This window comes from Phoenix dactylifera, chromosome 9 (assembly GCF_009389715.1).
Source record: "Phoenix dactylifera cultivar Barhee BC4 chromosome 9, palm_55x_up_171113_PBpolish2nd_filt_p, whole genome shotgun sequence".
Classification (NCBI taxonomy): domain Eukaryota; kingdom Viridiplantae; phylum Streptophyta; class Magnoliopsida; order Arecales; family Arecaceae; genus Phoenix; species Phoenix dactylifera.
In genome coordinates, this window is record NC_052400.1 from 11192541 (window position 1) to 11207133 (window position 14593).

Here is a 14593-nt window from a genome sequence, read left to right on the forward strand (position 1 = left end):
ATTTGAAAATAGGAATAAGAATGTTAATATAAGGTAGGTGGTCAAATTTTGCAACTGTAAAATTAAAATATTATCGGAAAAATAATTTATTGACATATTAGTATGATTATTTATTTTTGTAAAACTTTTGCTATTACAAACAGGTATGGTCGTATGGATAGCTGTAGGTTATTCAATATCTTAGGATATCCGGTCCACTATCACGCCTGTCAGTGACCACCTCCTCCCTTTAAAAAATAAGAACAAGGAACGCCAAAAGATATCCAGCGATTTTTCTCGCCAGAGAGAAGAAAGGAAGAAGCGATTTTTCCCGTCAGAGAGAAAGAGAGAGAAGGAAAGAAGGAAAAATAATCCGTATTAGGGAAAAAGAGAGGAAGAAAGGGGGCGAGGGCGGCGGCAAAGATCGCTAGAATCCTCCACTACTGATCGCCTTGCCATCGCCGTACCGCTGCCCTCCGCTGCACTGGGGCTCGGATTCCGATCCGGATGGTGGTCTTTTGGCGAGGAATGGTTGGGGATTCGAGGTTTTTCTGAGTTCTTTTGTGGGGTTTAGAGCTCGTTGGGCGTCTCTTCCTGCTGTAATTCGTACGGATCTGGGGGGAACTGGAGTAGCAGCAGCGAGATTTGGCTGGAGGAATTGTGGCTCTGGAGCGGGAAGCCATGGCTCCGTGGTTCCTCTGGTTGGTCCTGATCTTCCACCCCCTGGCTAGGGTTCTTGCTAACATGGAAGGTATACTGAGGTCTATATCGGCTCGATTCCGCTCTTTTCCCTTCTTGTTGGTTTCTTTGAAATAAATGCCGGGGCAGCAGAAGATCTGAGAGCTTTGGTAGCTTCTGAGGTTATATTTTACTTGTTTGCTTTAGTTGGGTAGTTTTTAGTGATAGAGATGAAGTGATTTGAGCCCCGAGACTGGTGAAAGTTGCTGTTTTAGTACACTGCAAGTTCGTGGACTATGGTGTGAACAGCCGTATGATCTCTCCCTAGTATTCCTTTTCCTTGCTTGCTTGTAAGCTAGCTTATGATGAGATGTTAGGTGCTTCAATTGAGTCGCTTGTGCTTCGAGGTTATGACCCTGGTGTGCATAAACAAGTCTTTTAAAACAGGGAAGGGACACTCTTAGCACGATATTGGATATTGGGAGTTCACAACATCTATTACTTTTAATGGTTCATGGACATCATTTCTTCTTTCAGGTTATACAGTTTATTATGCTTTGACCTAGTGGATTTAGTTTGGAAGAGTTGAAGTGATTGCTATTATCATGAATATTCTAGTAGTCAACGATGTCAGTGATACCGTTACTCTCCTCAAAAATCTCTTTGGATGTTGGTGTTTTGGAATTTGATGTGGATATTAGTCACTTGATCGGAGTTTGATAGCATTGATTTGGCTCCGGATATGCTGATGACCTCAAATTTGTTACCTTTAATGAGATGCAGGCTCAACCCTGCAATATGTGACCTCCTTCCTTCTTTTGGTATTTTAGAGTAGAACAAAGCTCATACCATTAAGGTCTTGGGTTAAAGCACGTTCTATTTTTTGTACAAGATGGACCTTCCTTTTCTATCTGATGATGCCATTGTTCAGCTAGTTAAGCTCAGGTAGCGGGACCACATAACTTCGTCAGTTATACGCTCACTCCAATGACTTGATGTTTGTACTATTGCTAGCATAACAAGAGGCATCAGCCTATAGGGTATTAGGTTCAAGGTTGAGATAGCTTCTCTGGAAGTCAAGGGTGGGATCCTTTACACACTGTCTCCACTTTTACCTAAACTAGCTAGTAACTTTTGTATTCAGCTGTGCATATTCTTCCTTTTATTACCCTAGTAGAAATCAACCGATGGTCGTCCTCTTTGCTTTCTCTGAACCGGCAACAAATAGTTTGAGGACAACATCCTATCATTGTCACACACTAATTGTTGTAAGCTTGAATGGTATGTTTAAAACCAATAGAATTACATAGGTCTCTAGATCTAATATTATTTCTGCTAGTAGAACTACATGCGATCTTTAAATTTTTGGCAATGGTACCATGGCATTAGTCTGAAGTTAGCTATGATTTCAGGGCACAGGAGAAAAATGATTTGATATGAAATTCAATGATATAAGATGCATCATTGGATTGATTAGATGTGTCGTTTCAGTTATCAATAGAACATGATGGGAAGTTGCAGTATGAGACTGACAATGCCTAACCTTTGAAGATCTTGTTACACAGCTTCTGAAGTAGATAGCATTTTGTGGACCTCCAATAAACGTGTGATTCAAACCCTGTTGTAGTAGGGCTGAAAAGTAATCGATTTAAAATTGTAAGACAATGATCATAGAGAATGGAGATAGAAGTCAAATAGAAAATTTAGAGTCAATGAGGAAGAAAGACACTCCAAATGAACCATAACCATAAGAATGGAGCCTTTTCCTGACTATTGTGGGTCTGTTTTGTGAATATTGTGAAAGTCTCATTCTTTCGTAAAGAAAAGACATTCACTTTCCGATAAGTGGTCATGTACTTAAAATAGATGAGTATCTATCCTGCTATACCTTTAAGAAGGCAACAAAATTTGATAGCATAATTTTCAATATTATCTTGCATCGATCCCTTCCATGATCTAGACTTATATATTGAGCCTATGCTCGACTAAAGGTCACTGCAACCTAGTTTTAGTAATAAAGATTCACATCTATTATAATATCCTAACCCAACTGATTAAAGAAGTAGTTCTTCTCACAGCTAAAGGGTAATGATGTGCCAACCATTTATTCCAATCATGTGATGTTTTTGTCGTTGATACACTTTAGATAATTATAAGGTTACCTTAGTGCTTGTATATACATTATAACTATCAGAAAATACAACTTCCATGCAAGGGAAATTGTGGGGGAACATTATAAAGATTATTTTTGAGAAAGCATCTTGGCAGGGTTGTATAGAACAACAGGCATTCAACCTTGAGATGATATAATAGGTCTAGAGCAAGGACTACAATTCAAGCATATCAGCCCTGATTTAGTCATAATATTTTAGTAGTGGTGCCATCTTGTACCGGCTGGGGACCCGTACAGGGGACCTGATACTTTTCAATTTTAGCGAACCAAGCTTGGATCACCCTGTATTGCACTGTATCTAGGCATACAACCCAATGTATTGGCCTTGTACTTCTCAGTCCTTCTTTTTTATTCTATTTTATTTATTTGCTCATTTGTACTGAGGCATACTAATCATGTATCTTCCCACATTGCGTACTGTACCATACCAGATCATGCCTTATATGGGTTCCTACCTCCATACTAAAATCCTTAGTCTAGAGATGGCAAAACACAGCAACTTTAGTTTATACCTTGTCGATTGGTTATAGAAAATGCAGTAACAGATGCATGCACAATATTGCTCTGCTTATGTCCTGGATTGAGACCCATGGGGGAACCGAGAGGGTATATTCGTGACCCTTATATCCAGGAGTTTTGACGTGACTGTTGGAAATCATCTAAGGGATTCAACACTAAGCTATCCACAAAAGTGAGAATCTTGCAAGAGAAAATGCTGAAGCATTGGTGGAAGAACAGTTTCACTAGGAATCCTATTTATGACTTATGAGTGCCCATGAATGCAACTCAAATGTAACTTGATATCAGGGAAAATTGTTAGATACTTGATTTTAACATGAGAAGGTTGTAACATCAAATAGAAGTTTTGTAAATTGAAGGAGCTGCCGGTGGCAAACATTGCAGTATCTATCGCATAGTTATATTTTGAATAGTGTCATCTTTGTAATGGTTTGGTAATACATTCCTGAAGGCCATGGGCGGTGCTTGTTAATCATTTCAATTCTGTTGCTGCCCATTTGCTTGCTTAGTCATGCTGCATTCAATTATCAGCCATAACATAATATCTCCAATTAATTTGCATTTCTTTTTTTTCAAGGAAAAAAATCTATTTAAGTTTCCTGCCATTTATCTTTTGTGCAACACCTTTTTATGTAATTTTTCTACAGTTTGTTATATTTTTTGTCAATTCCTCATGGTGAAACATTCCTGTACCAACAGGTGATGCATTGCACGATTTGAAGACCAACCTAAATGATCCAAATAATGTGTTGCAGAGTTGGGATCCGACCCTGGTCAATCCATGCACGTGGTTCCATGTTACTTGTAATAATGATAATAGTGTTATTAGAGTGTAAGTGTGTATATATCTGTGCATAGTTCATACCATTACATAACTTGATTATCATTGCTCGGTATGGTTATATGTAAGTAACGATGTTTATTGTTTCAGTGATCTTGGAAATGCACAGTTATCTGGTACATTGGTCCCTCAACTTGGTCTTCTGAAAAACTTGCAATATTTGTAAGTATTGTACTGTAGTAGATTATGGATCATTTTAATTTGTTGATCGCAGATAAGCATTCGAATAAAGAGGTTCAGCAAGTTCAATTTTCTTAAATATAATTTTGTAATGATTTATTTAAAAAACAACAATCATCTGCCGAGAAATGTCTGAATCCAACCTTTCCTTTCCAACCTTTTCCTATAGCGAGCAATTATCGTAAGGGTTATAAATCAAGTTCTTGCATGTAACAACATTCAAATATCTATGTCCAACCTCATTCATTGCCAGTGCAATTGCCTCATTGTCTAATGACTAATGGACATTTCTGAACCAGTAATATGTTAGCTAGATACATTTCTTAATAGTATTGTAGCTAATCACTAGTCCTACACACAAACAAATGTATTATGCGACGTTTTTTTGCTGTGACTAATGTGAACAAATGCACAAAATAATTTATTTCACAATTGTAGATCTCTAGTGTGCCTAAATGTATTCCATGATTTCAAGAAGTCTGGTTATAACTTGTTATGAAAGATCTAAGGTTTTATTACACCTAAACTACCATAGTCACATTAATGTATTACCTAGAATATAAATCAGAGTAACATGTGTATATAAATAAGTACAACATGACCTTAATCATCATGTCTTGTCCCACTGTTAGGGGTTGGCATTTAATGAATCCTCTAAATCAGAGGTTTAAGGCACATTGAGGTGCCAAGGCCTTTTGAAGCCTAGGCAACACTCAAAGCGAGGTGTATGAATTCATGCTTGCACTAGCAAGAAAGAAGGGATTTTGATTCCCTTATTTCCCCTGGCAATAAGAAGATACAGGTGGTGAACCACGTATTCGCCGAGGACGAAGAAAAAGAAAAATTGGGATTCTAAGTCCTCTATTTCACACAAAAACAACTAAGAGAAGAAGAATAGGGAACAATGAATTCATGATTCACCTAGCTATAGGAAGTTTTTTTTTTTCTTTCCCATTTCTTTTTTCTCGTAGCGCCTCATCTTTGCTTGATCTGTAGCATAGGGCTTTGGGTTATAGTAGGATGAATGCCCTCCCTGGAGGTGCACCTGGGCCTCACATGGAAGCAAATATGTTGAGCACCTTTAGGGTGTCTCACTGAAGGGGTGTTGCCTGGTGGGAGGCAAGGTGTTAGGCTAGGCCTTGTTGCACCGTGTGCCTCAGGCATGCTTGAGATGACTTTTCACAACATGGGAATTCTCATTTGCCAACCTTTTCTATCAACAGCTGCCTTCATTGTTGCTACAGGTATTTCCAAATTCTTTCTCATTTCCTTCCATATTAGCTTTGGTTTTCTCCTCCTATTCCTACATCCTTCAACAAAGAGTCAGACAGCTCTCCTGACTGAAGCCTCCTAAACATTGTTAAATTGTTGTCAAGACCTTATGGCCCATGATTCAGATTGTATGATTAATCTGGATTGGATCCCTGAATTTGGAACCCTGTGGATCATAAGTCCAAATGTAGGTCATATTTTAACAAACTAAAACTATTAGTATATCCATGTTGTATGATCAATTGGTTTCTTTGACTTTTATAGTGATCTGTTTTTCTTTGATATTCCAAAATATGAAATCAGCAATCTCCTTTAAATTTTTGACTTTCTAGGGTAAAGAAAAATAGTTTTATTTTTTTAGGAGTTAAGACCTAGATTTATCTCTTCTACCATTCTTAAAAATTCGACTCCTATAATCTCTTACCTTAAAGGAGAATTTAAGCTAAGGAGCCTATGTCTAATGTACACTTTTTTTGGATCAAATACCGCAATTGAATTTTGCTGTACCTATTATTTAAGCATACTGTTTATTTCCTGGACATGTTTTGGTTGTTGAGAAGTGAACTTTTGATGTCCTTGTATGATGACCTCTTACTTCTTGTTCATTCAAGTCATAGTTTACTTATGCTTCTTACCTTGATGTTGTTTCAACCGTATTCTTCATGCTTAAAAGAAATTGAAGAGGATCTTACAATTTGCAATCTGATCCACAATCCTATCGATTTGACCCCCTTAACAGTTTATGATATGAATCCAATCTTAACAGCATTGCTCCTAAGATTTTTGTTTATGTTCCCAACCATTTCAATCAGTTTTCCATTACTTTATTTTTAGTTGGTGGATGGGATTCCATCTGATGATACAATGTTAGATGCAAGAGCATATTGGTGAAATTCAGTAAGGAGTTGAAGATTTAAAAAAGGGAAGGAAGAAGAGAGGAATATGTGGAGTCCACCATAACAAAAAGGAAAAAAAATGGCTCCAGCGTTCGTACTAAAGTCACAATATCTGTCTAGAAGCATTCTCTTGGCAGTTTTTATACAAGAAAAACTTAATTAACGAAAACTTGTTGTCTAGACTATTAGTTTGTCTTTTGGATTTTTTTTTAATTAACGAAAACTTAATTAACTATATGCTTACAATAAAAATATCCTAAACTGGAATATTTTTGGTCCTATATTTTTTGTCAAACTTCTAAACTATTTTTGACTTTGAGACATGGAGATTTTGGTTTAGGTTTGGCACTAAGAAAGATCTTTCTATTTTAATCATGTACCTAGCTATATTGAGCTGCCTAAGAGAGGTTGCTGCTGCATTTAGAATGCATTTGAATCTGGCTCATTTTGATGGACCCTTGATTTCATCCAATATTAGATCCCCTCTGGATAGATTTCATTCCAAATTTCAACAAATTTTGTTCCTCTAGTGTAAGTATGCCAAGAGAACTCCTTCACATGTAAATCTTTTGAATGTTCTCACATGTAAATCTTTTGAATGTTCTCACATGTAAATCTTTTGAATCTTCTCACATGCAAGTCTTTTGAGTTATAATAAAATTAAACTTGCTATTGTCCTGTCTTATTGGGGCACATAAAAGGTAACGTAGTGTTGGCTTGCAATTATGGGGGGAAAGAAACCATGGTCTTTCTAGGAGAATTTGTGTAATTCTCATGGCAAAAAAGGACCACTATGGTCGTTAGAGAATTTGTGTAATTCTCATGGGGCAAGATCATCTTTCACTTGATCTGTTTATTCCTTGTTGGAGATTGGCACCTCACAATAATCCACTCATAATAGCTTAACCAAGAGAATTAAAGTGGAGCTATATCTTCAGGTTAAATGTCCCTCAACTTTAGCTGGAACAATATTCTCAATGTCTGCATTGTTACTAACGACAATGCATATCTTATTTTGCTGGTTAACCTCATTTTGGAATCTGGATATATTGATTTGCTTTAAACTGAAATCTTTTCTTTGGAAAGATTATGTCAATCCCTAGGGCCCGGGTGAATTATCTGCTGAATATACCATTTATGGTGGTGGGTGGGGATAGGTTAGTGCGGGTTCTAGTTTGGGAGTGAGATTTTCTGATTATGGAATCTGTTGCCCATAGAATACGTAAAAAATTGGGATACTGGAAATCATCCCTTGGAAGGAGTGCAATATCCTTAGTTTTTGGGATTATATGATCTGCAAGATCTCCAATTCCATTATTTTTCTCAACCATGGCTGGGGCGCGCTCTCCTAAAAATCTGTTTCGGGGGGGGGGGGGGGGGGACTGTCCCTGGATAGCTGGCCCAGGCATCCAAACAGGTCCCTAATCTTTCTTTAAATCTAAATCACATTTTAAGCTTTTTAGTCAGATTTTATTTCCATTCCCCATCAAAAGTCCAGGTGTCTCAAGTAATGTTGAAAAAGAAAATTAAACAGCTTTAACTTTAAAAGATGTAAATTTAGTTCATTAGGATCAAAAGAAATAGGGGTGGGTGTAACAGGATTTACCTCCACTCAAATTGTCTTGGGATTTGGCTGTCTTTTCTCATCTAATTTAGTTTCTAGATTGTTAACCATGTAGATCGAAAGCTGAGATAGACTAGGCTGACCAACCTATTTAAATTTTATCTGGATGAATGACTTTAACTAGTTGAATGCCTTCATTTCAATTGCAGGAGATAGTTGTAATGAAGTGGCTGAATCCTTGGGAGGAATACCTCTCCAGTATTGTGTATGTTCTTTTGAGATCCACTAATGATGCCTTGTGCCTCTTCTTAATTGTCTTAGCAAGATATATCAGCTTGAAATCCATCACCAATTAGTATCTTTTGATGTGAAATTTTTATCAAACTGAAACTTGAAATCTAGCATAGTAACATCCCTAATTATTGGTGTAACTATTTCCTTTGTATTTATTGCTTCGTGTAGAAGAAATCCATCTGTGAACATGTACCTTAAAGCTGGTTCATGCTTTCTAATTAAGATGTGTCTATATCTGCTCATAATCATCGATAATTATAGTGAAACTTTCTAATACTTCTGATTCTGATTTCAACTTGATTTAACTTTTCACAACAGGGAACTTTACAGTAACAATATAAGTGGGACAATTCCTAGTGACCTCGGAAATCTGACAAATTTGGTGAGCTTGGATCTGTACTTGAACAACTTCACTGGTGGAATACCCGACTCACTGGGAAAGCTAATAAAACTGCGTTTCCTGTATGAACACTCCTCTACTTTATATATATGGATTTAATTCTACTTCTTTTTGTGCTTAATGCTGGCTTATGTGTTTATCTTATGGCATACCGATCTGATAACAATAGTATATAAATTTTGCTAATGACAATTTCATTTGGCTTATATTTTGATATTTAAGCATTGTTACCATTGCATGACTTATTTCCTGCTCGTGCTGTATGTAGATTTTCTTTTTAGATCTGATAATCAGGAGATATGGTCTGTAAAGCCAATTGACAATAATCTTTATTGCACTGTCGGCTATTCATTGGAGCGTTACGTTTTATGTGATTCTTCTTTGAAGCCAATGAGTTCTATATAAATTGGCATAGAAGTGTCTTGGTGGAACAAAATTGTCGCTAATGTTGTTACAAAGTTGCTAGGTAGTATTTTACTGGATATTTGTAATTCTGAGGTTTCTTTTTTGCACTCCAATTATTATATAGCAGATTATGTAGTTGTTATTTGTTGTTCTTCAAAAATTGCTGCATTTTGGTAATTAAGGTTCACGAGTGTTTTAGTGTGCTTGATTGCACTTTGGTTTTGAAAACATTGGCCATTTTCTTTTTTTGACAGTAATCTTGCTTGATTGAACTAGGCAAAGTAATCTCAAAAGTTAATTTTCATTGACTATGTATCCGTGGCACTTTTAAACTTAACAAATGATACACAGTAGTCAGGTCTCAAACTCATACAGGGAAGATGACATCTATATGCTTTGAAAATATACTACCCTTTCCCTTTGGCTGCAAGGAAGCTGGGAATCTAACAATTTTCATACCCTCCAATGTTAAACTAACTTGATCATGGAACTAACATATTGTTCAAAATGCACCTAGAGCAACTCTACCATTGCACCAAGACCTGCCCTTTAGGAATAATACTGTAAAATGGGAGCAATATTTAGAGCAGTTTCTTTCATTGCATGCTGACCTTATCACTGCAAATCTTGATTCTATATAATGCATTGTTGTGTGCATGTGCGTGTGCGTCTGCATGTGCATGTTTGTGTGTCCATGTGTCGAGAATTCCTCTATGATAGCTACTGATGTATGTAAGCCTGTACATTAAGTGGGTGTTATTGATATGGTAATGAAGAAATATAATAAAGCTTGAAAAATATGTTAGGTTTCTTAATCTGCCAATGGGCCATGTTGGTTTCACTGCAGCTCCTCTCTTGCCCAAAACTACATTAAACAGGAGTTAGCAACAATTGATAGAGAATTTTTGCTAGGTCTAGAGGTCGTTGTGTTGTGTGATCTCCTTGAATTTTGACTGGACTTTGATCCGTAAAACTGAACCCTTATATATGACATAAGACTTGCTGCTTATTATTATAGAATAACAAAAAAAATGGAGTGAGAAGACATGGAATTTCCTTTCGATTAATTGATTTATTTATTTATTCTTTAGAATATATATTTATTTATGGTTTAAGTTTTTCTGATGTCTTCAAATTTATGTCGAAGGATAGCCGGCTTAACAACAATAGCTTATCAGGCCCAATTCCTCAATCTTTAACCAATATTACTGCACTCCAAGTTCTGTAAGTTGCCGTGCTCTTTCCATATGCAATAGTTTATCCTATCTTATTTAATGTCTCCTGACTACTTTCACTGCATAGCATGACTATATAATGTTTATGAACGTGCAGGGATTTGTCAAACAACAACTTATCAGGAGGAGTTCCATCAACTGGATCCTTTTCTCTATTCACCCCTATCAGGTTTTTGGCTGATAATCTTTACAGATAGTCGGGTATCGTCATGCTTTGTTTGGTGCTATTGGTGCTGACTTTATACACTTAAATCTGCAGTTTTGCTAACAATCCTCTATTATGTGGTCCGGGTACAACAAAGGCTTGTCCTGGTGCTCCTCCATTACCTCCGCCACCTCCTTTTATTTCTCCATCACCACCCTTATCTCGAGGTGATTATCTCTTACAATTTATGCTAGCTGGAACTTAATAAGTACTGGTGATGCCTCTAACTTTTTCACTATGGTCTGGCAAGATTCATTTAAAGTTTTGCTTTTAACGATAAAATTGCACGGTGGTAATCATACACTTCTATTTGTAAGATTAATTTTCTCCTTTCAGCTTAAAATGGTCTTTGTACTTTTCTCTTTATAAGTATTCGCTTTTGAAGTTTCCAAAAGAAAAATTCTCATGTATTGCACACTATTAGCAAGGATTGGGATGTAGAAGCACTATACTCCGGATCCGGTACCCATGCTTACTCATTTGAAAGGTTGGATATGGATATATTTGGATTTGCACTGCAGTAATAACAAGTTAGAAGTTTTATTTTCCATAGAGATTGAACTGGTTCATATTCATAGGATGTTTACGAACATGAATCGGTTAAATTTCTATGGAAAATAAAATTTCTAAATTATTAGAATTATGGAGAAGTGCATTACAATCCAAGGCTTCTAGGTTAAATGAGACTAGGACATAATACATGGAATGACGTTTTGAGTAAAATTAAAAATAGAGATGAAGGTAGAGTGGAAATTAGGGATTATAAAGTTTCTAAGAATGATCATTTTAGGTATTTAGGATTGACTATTCATAAGAAATGGATAATTGAATTATCCATAGGATTAAGGAAGGTTGGATCAAATGAAGATATGTAATTGGGATATTATGTGATGTAGGAAACCAGCCAAGTTGAAGAAAAAATTTATAGGATAGGCATACGACCAACTATACTTTATGGAATGAAATGTTAAACATTTAGAAAACAATATGTGCACAATATAAGTATGGGCCAAATGAGAATGTTAAGATGGATGTGTGGTAATATAGGAAAAGATAGAATAAGAAATAAAGTCATAAGTCAAAAGATGGAGGTAGCACCAATTGAGAGAAGGACGAGTTAGATAGTTTGGACATATACATCATAGGCCAAAGGATGCACCAATATTTGATATATATAGAAAGAATGAAAAAGGATAGAGGTAGATCGAAAATCATATGAAAATCATATGGGATCAAGTAGTAAGGAAGAACTTAATATCTCAACATCTTTCAAAAAATATGATCCTAAACTGAGTGGAATGGGGGAAAAGGATTCATGTAGCTGACCCTTACTATTGGGATTAAGGCTTGGTTGAGTATAGAGATTTAACTGATATTGGCCTACACATTTTTCTAGCTGGTAATCTTTGGTAAGATACAATTTAGGAACTGTTTTTATTTTTTTGGTAAGCTAGGAGCTGCCTTCTGAGTTGCATAATTATGGAATGCTTATCATGATATTGGATTGGTCATACAGGGAAATAGCTGTTGTTGAGTGAATCTTATTCCCATTTTATGTTGTTACGATAGGAAGTAGTGCCTCTAGCACTGGAGCAATTGCTGGGGGAGTTGCTGCTGGTGCTGCTCTGCTATTTGCTGCACCTGCTATTGGATTTGCATGGTGGCGCCGTCGTAAGCCGCAAGAATATTTCTTTGATGTGCCTGGTTAGTATTTAATGGTTAAATTATGCAGCTGGTATATAAGGATGTGATATGCAATGTTCCATGGTTTTTTGTACAGCTGAAGAGGATCCAGAAGTTCACTTGGGCCAGCTCAAAAGGTTTTCTCTGCGAGAACTACAAGTTGCTACCGATAATTTTAGCAACAAGAACATTTTGGGCAGAGGTGGGTTTGGAAAGGTCTACAAAGGACGTCTTGCAGATGGTTCATTGGTGGCGGTAAAGAGGCTAAAAGAAGAGCGCACGCCAGGTGGTGAGCTTCAATTTCAGACAGAAGTTGAGATGATTAGCATGGCTGTGCATCGAAACTTGCTTCGGCTTCGTGGGTTTTGCATGACACCCACCGAACGTTTGCTGGTATACCCCTATATGGCTAATGGAAGTGTTGCATCACGCTTAAGAGGTATGCAACATTCCTTTATAATTATGTGATACAATTCAATGCATTTTCCTAATCAGTATAGGCATCATCATTTTCAAGAATACTAAGTGAGTGCAGCTATTTCACTCTTTTTTTGAAAATTATCGTAGACAGTATTCTCGTGATTACTTAAAAAATCTCTATGCTAAGATCATTCTTTATTGTTATGATTATTAATGTCGTAAAGAGTCTTCTACTTGTTTGTAGAGCGGCTACCATCTGAACTGCCACTTGATTGGCCAACTCGGCGAAGGATTGCTTTGGGATCTGCAAGGGGGCTGTCGTATTTGCATGATCATTGTGATCCAAAAATTATTCATCGTGATGTCAAAGCTGCAAATATTTTATTGGATGAAGAGTTTGAGGCAGTTGTTGGAGACTTTGGCTTGGCCAAGCTTATGGACTACAAGGATACCCATGTAACAACTGCAGTTCGTGGAACAATCGGACACATTGCTCCTGAGTACCTATCTACAGGAAAGTCCTCAGAGAAGACAGATGTTTTTGGATATGGAATCATGCTTTTGGAACTGATTACAGGGCAGAGGGCTTTCGATCTTGCGAGGCTTGCAAATGATGATGATGTCATGTTGCTGGACTGGGTAAGCATAATTCTCTGTTTTGTTTGATATTTTTATGTGTTAAATTTGCATTAAAATTCAGGTCAATGGCCATCATGTTTTTTCTGGCAAGTCTTTCAAAAGACAAGGTTCAGGATCTAAAGGTGTTTTTGTTTAAAAACAAAAAATACTACTATTCAAGGTTTCGAGATAAACTTTAATTGAAATTTTATGCATGAATTATGAAGTTTAAGGGAAAAGAATAAGGTAGACCTGCCTGTCACTTTGATGATATCTTATAAAAATTTCTCGTATTACCATAGTGAGGCATCAAAACAAACAACTTAGTGGAAAGATTTTCCGTTCCTGATATTTGTGCTTCTCTCAGGTAAAAGGACTTCTGAAAGAGAAAAAGTTGGAGATGTTGGTGGACCCGGATCTCCAGAATGACTATGTGGGGGCTGAAGTGGAGTCACTCATCCAAGTTGCTCTGTTATGTACTCAGGGCTCCCCAATGGAGCGGCCGAAGATGTCAGAGGTGGTGAGAATGCTCGAAGGCGATGGCCTTGCTGAGAGATGGGAGGAGTGGCAGCAGGTTGAAGTCGTACGCCAAGAAGTAGAGATTTCTCCACTTAGTCGCAACTCTGAATGGATCATAGACTCTACCGACAACCTTCATCCGGTCGAATTATCTGGCCCCAGATGACTTCATGATGAAGTTGAGAAGAGGAAATTATTCATCGCTCCATCTATTTGTCCACTTACCATCTTCTGTAAGCCCATCCTTTAATCCACGTAAAATCACTTTTGTGCATATGAATCTGTGGGGCCCTTGTATTGTCCCGGGTAATTTGTTGATGTGTAATTTTTTTTCCTTTTTCATGAAAACACATGGCAACTACCTTCAGGAGGCGAATTTCCTCTCTGCAAGGAGGTGTCATATGTTGATGACGTCTGTAGTAACATAATCTTTTCGTGGCAAAAAAAAAGGAGACAACACTTTGTGCCATGCTACACTCGCGACTTACAAGTTCTTTATATAAACCTTAGTAGTAGTTTATGAACAACTATTGGAAAAATGCTACCTCCTTAATCCATTGGAAAAACGAATACTGGTTATAGGAACACAAGTTCTTACATCAAGTTCTTCTCAAATGAGCACAGGCCTACAACAAATCGTTTTTAGAGCAAAACTTGTTCTTGCTGATAAGCTATTTGTCTGACAAAAACTATGCTCTGGCTCTGCAAGAAA

General features: G+C 37.0%; 1 protein-coding gene across 2 annotated transcripts; it reads left to right on the top strand.

Annotated features, from left to right (window-relative positions):
• The first annotated feature begins 201 nt into the window (after positions 1-201).
• Positions 202-14355, top strand: LOC103700712 (LRR receptor kinase BAK1-like). Of its 2 annotated transcripts, XM_008782598.4 has the most exons (11): positions 202-730; positions 4049-4181; positions 4281-4352; positions 8715-8858; positions 10354-10425; positions 10534-10605; positions 10696-10808; positions 12211-12345; positions 12422-12763; positions 12989-13383; positions 13730-14355. In XM_008782598.4, exons 1-11 carry the CDS (start codon positions 661-663, stop codon positions 14045-14047), a joined length of 1866 nt encoding a protein of 621 aa, XP_008780820.1. In that variant the 5' UTR covers positions 202-660; the 3' UTR covers positions 14048-14355. The 2 variants fall into 2 exon arrangements, with proteins under 2 accessions (XP_008780820.1, XP_026657899.2); XM_026802098.2 differs by lacking the exons at positions 202-730; positions 4049-4181; positions 4281-4352 and adding an exon at positions 8236-8367.
• Positions 14356-14593: the final 238 nt, after the last annotated feature.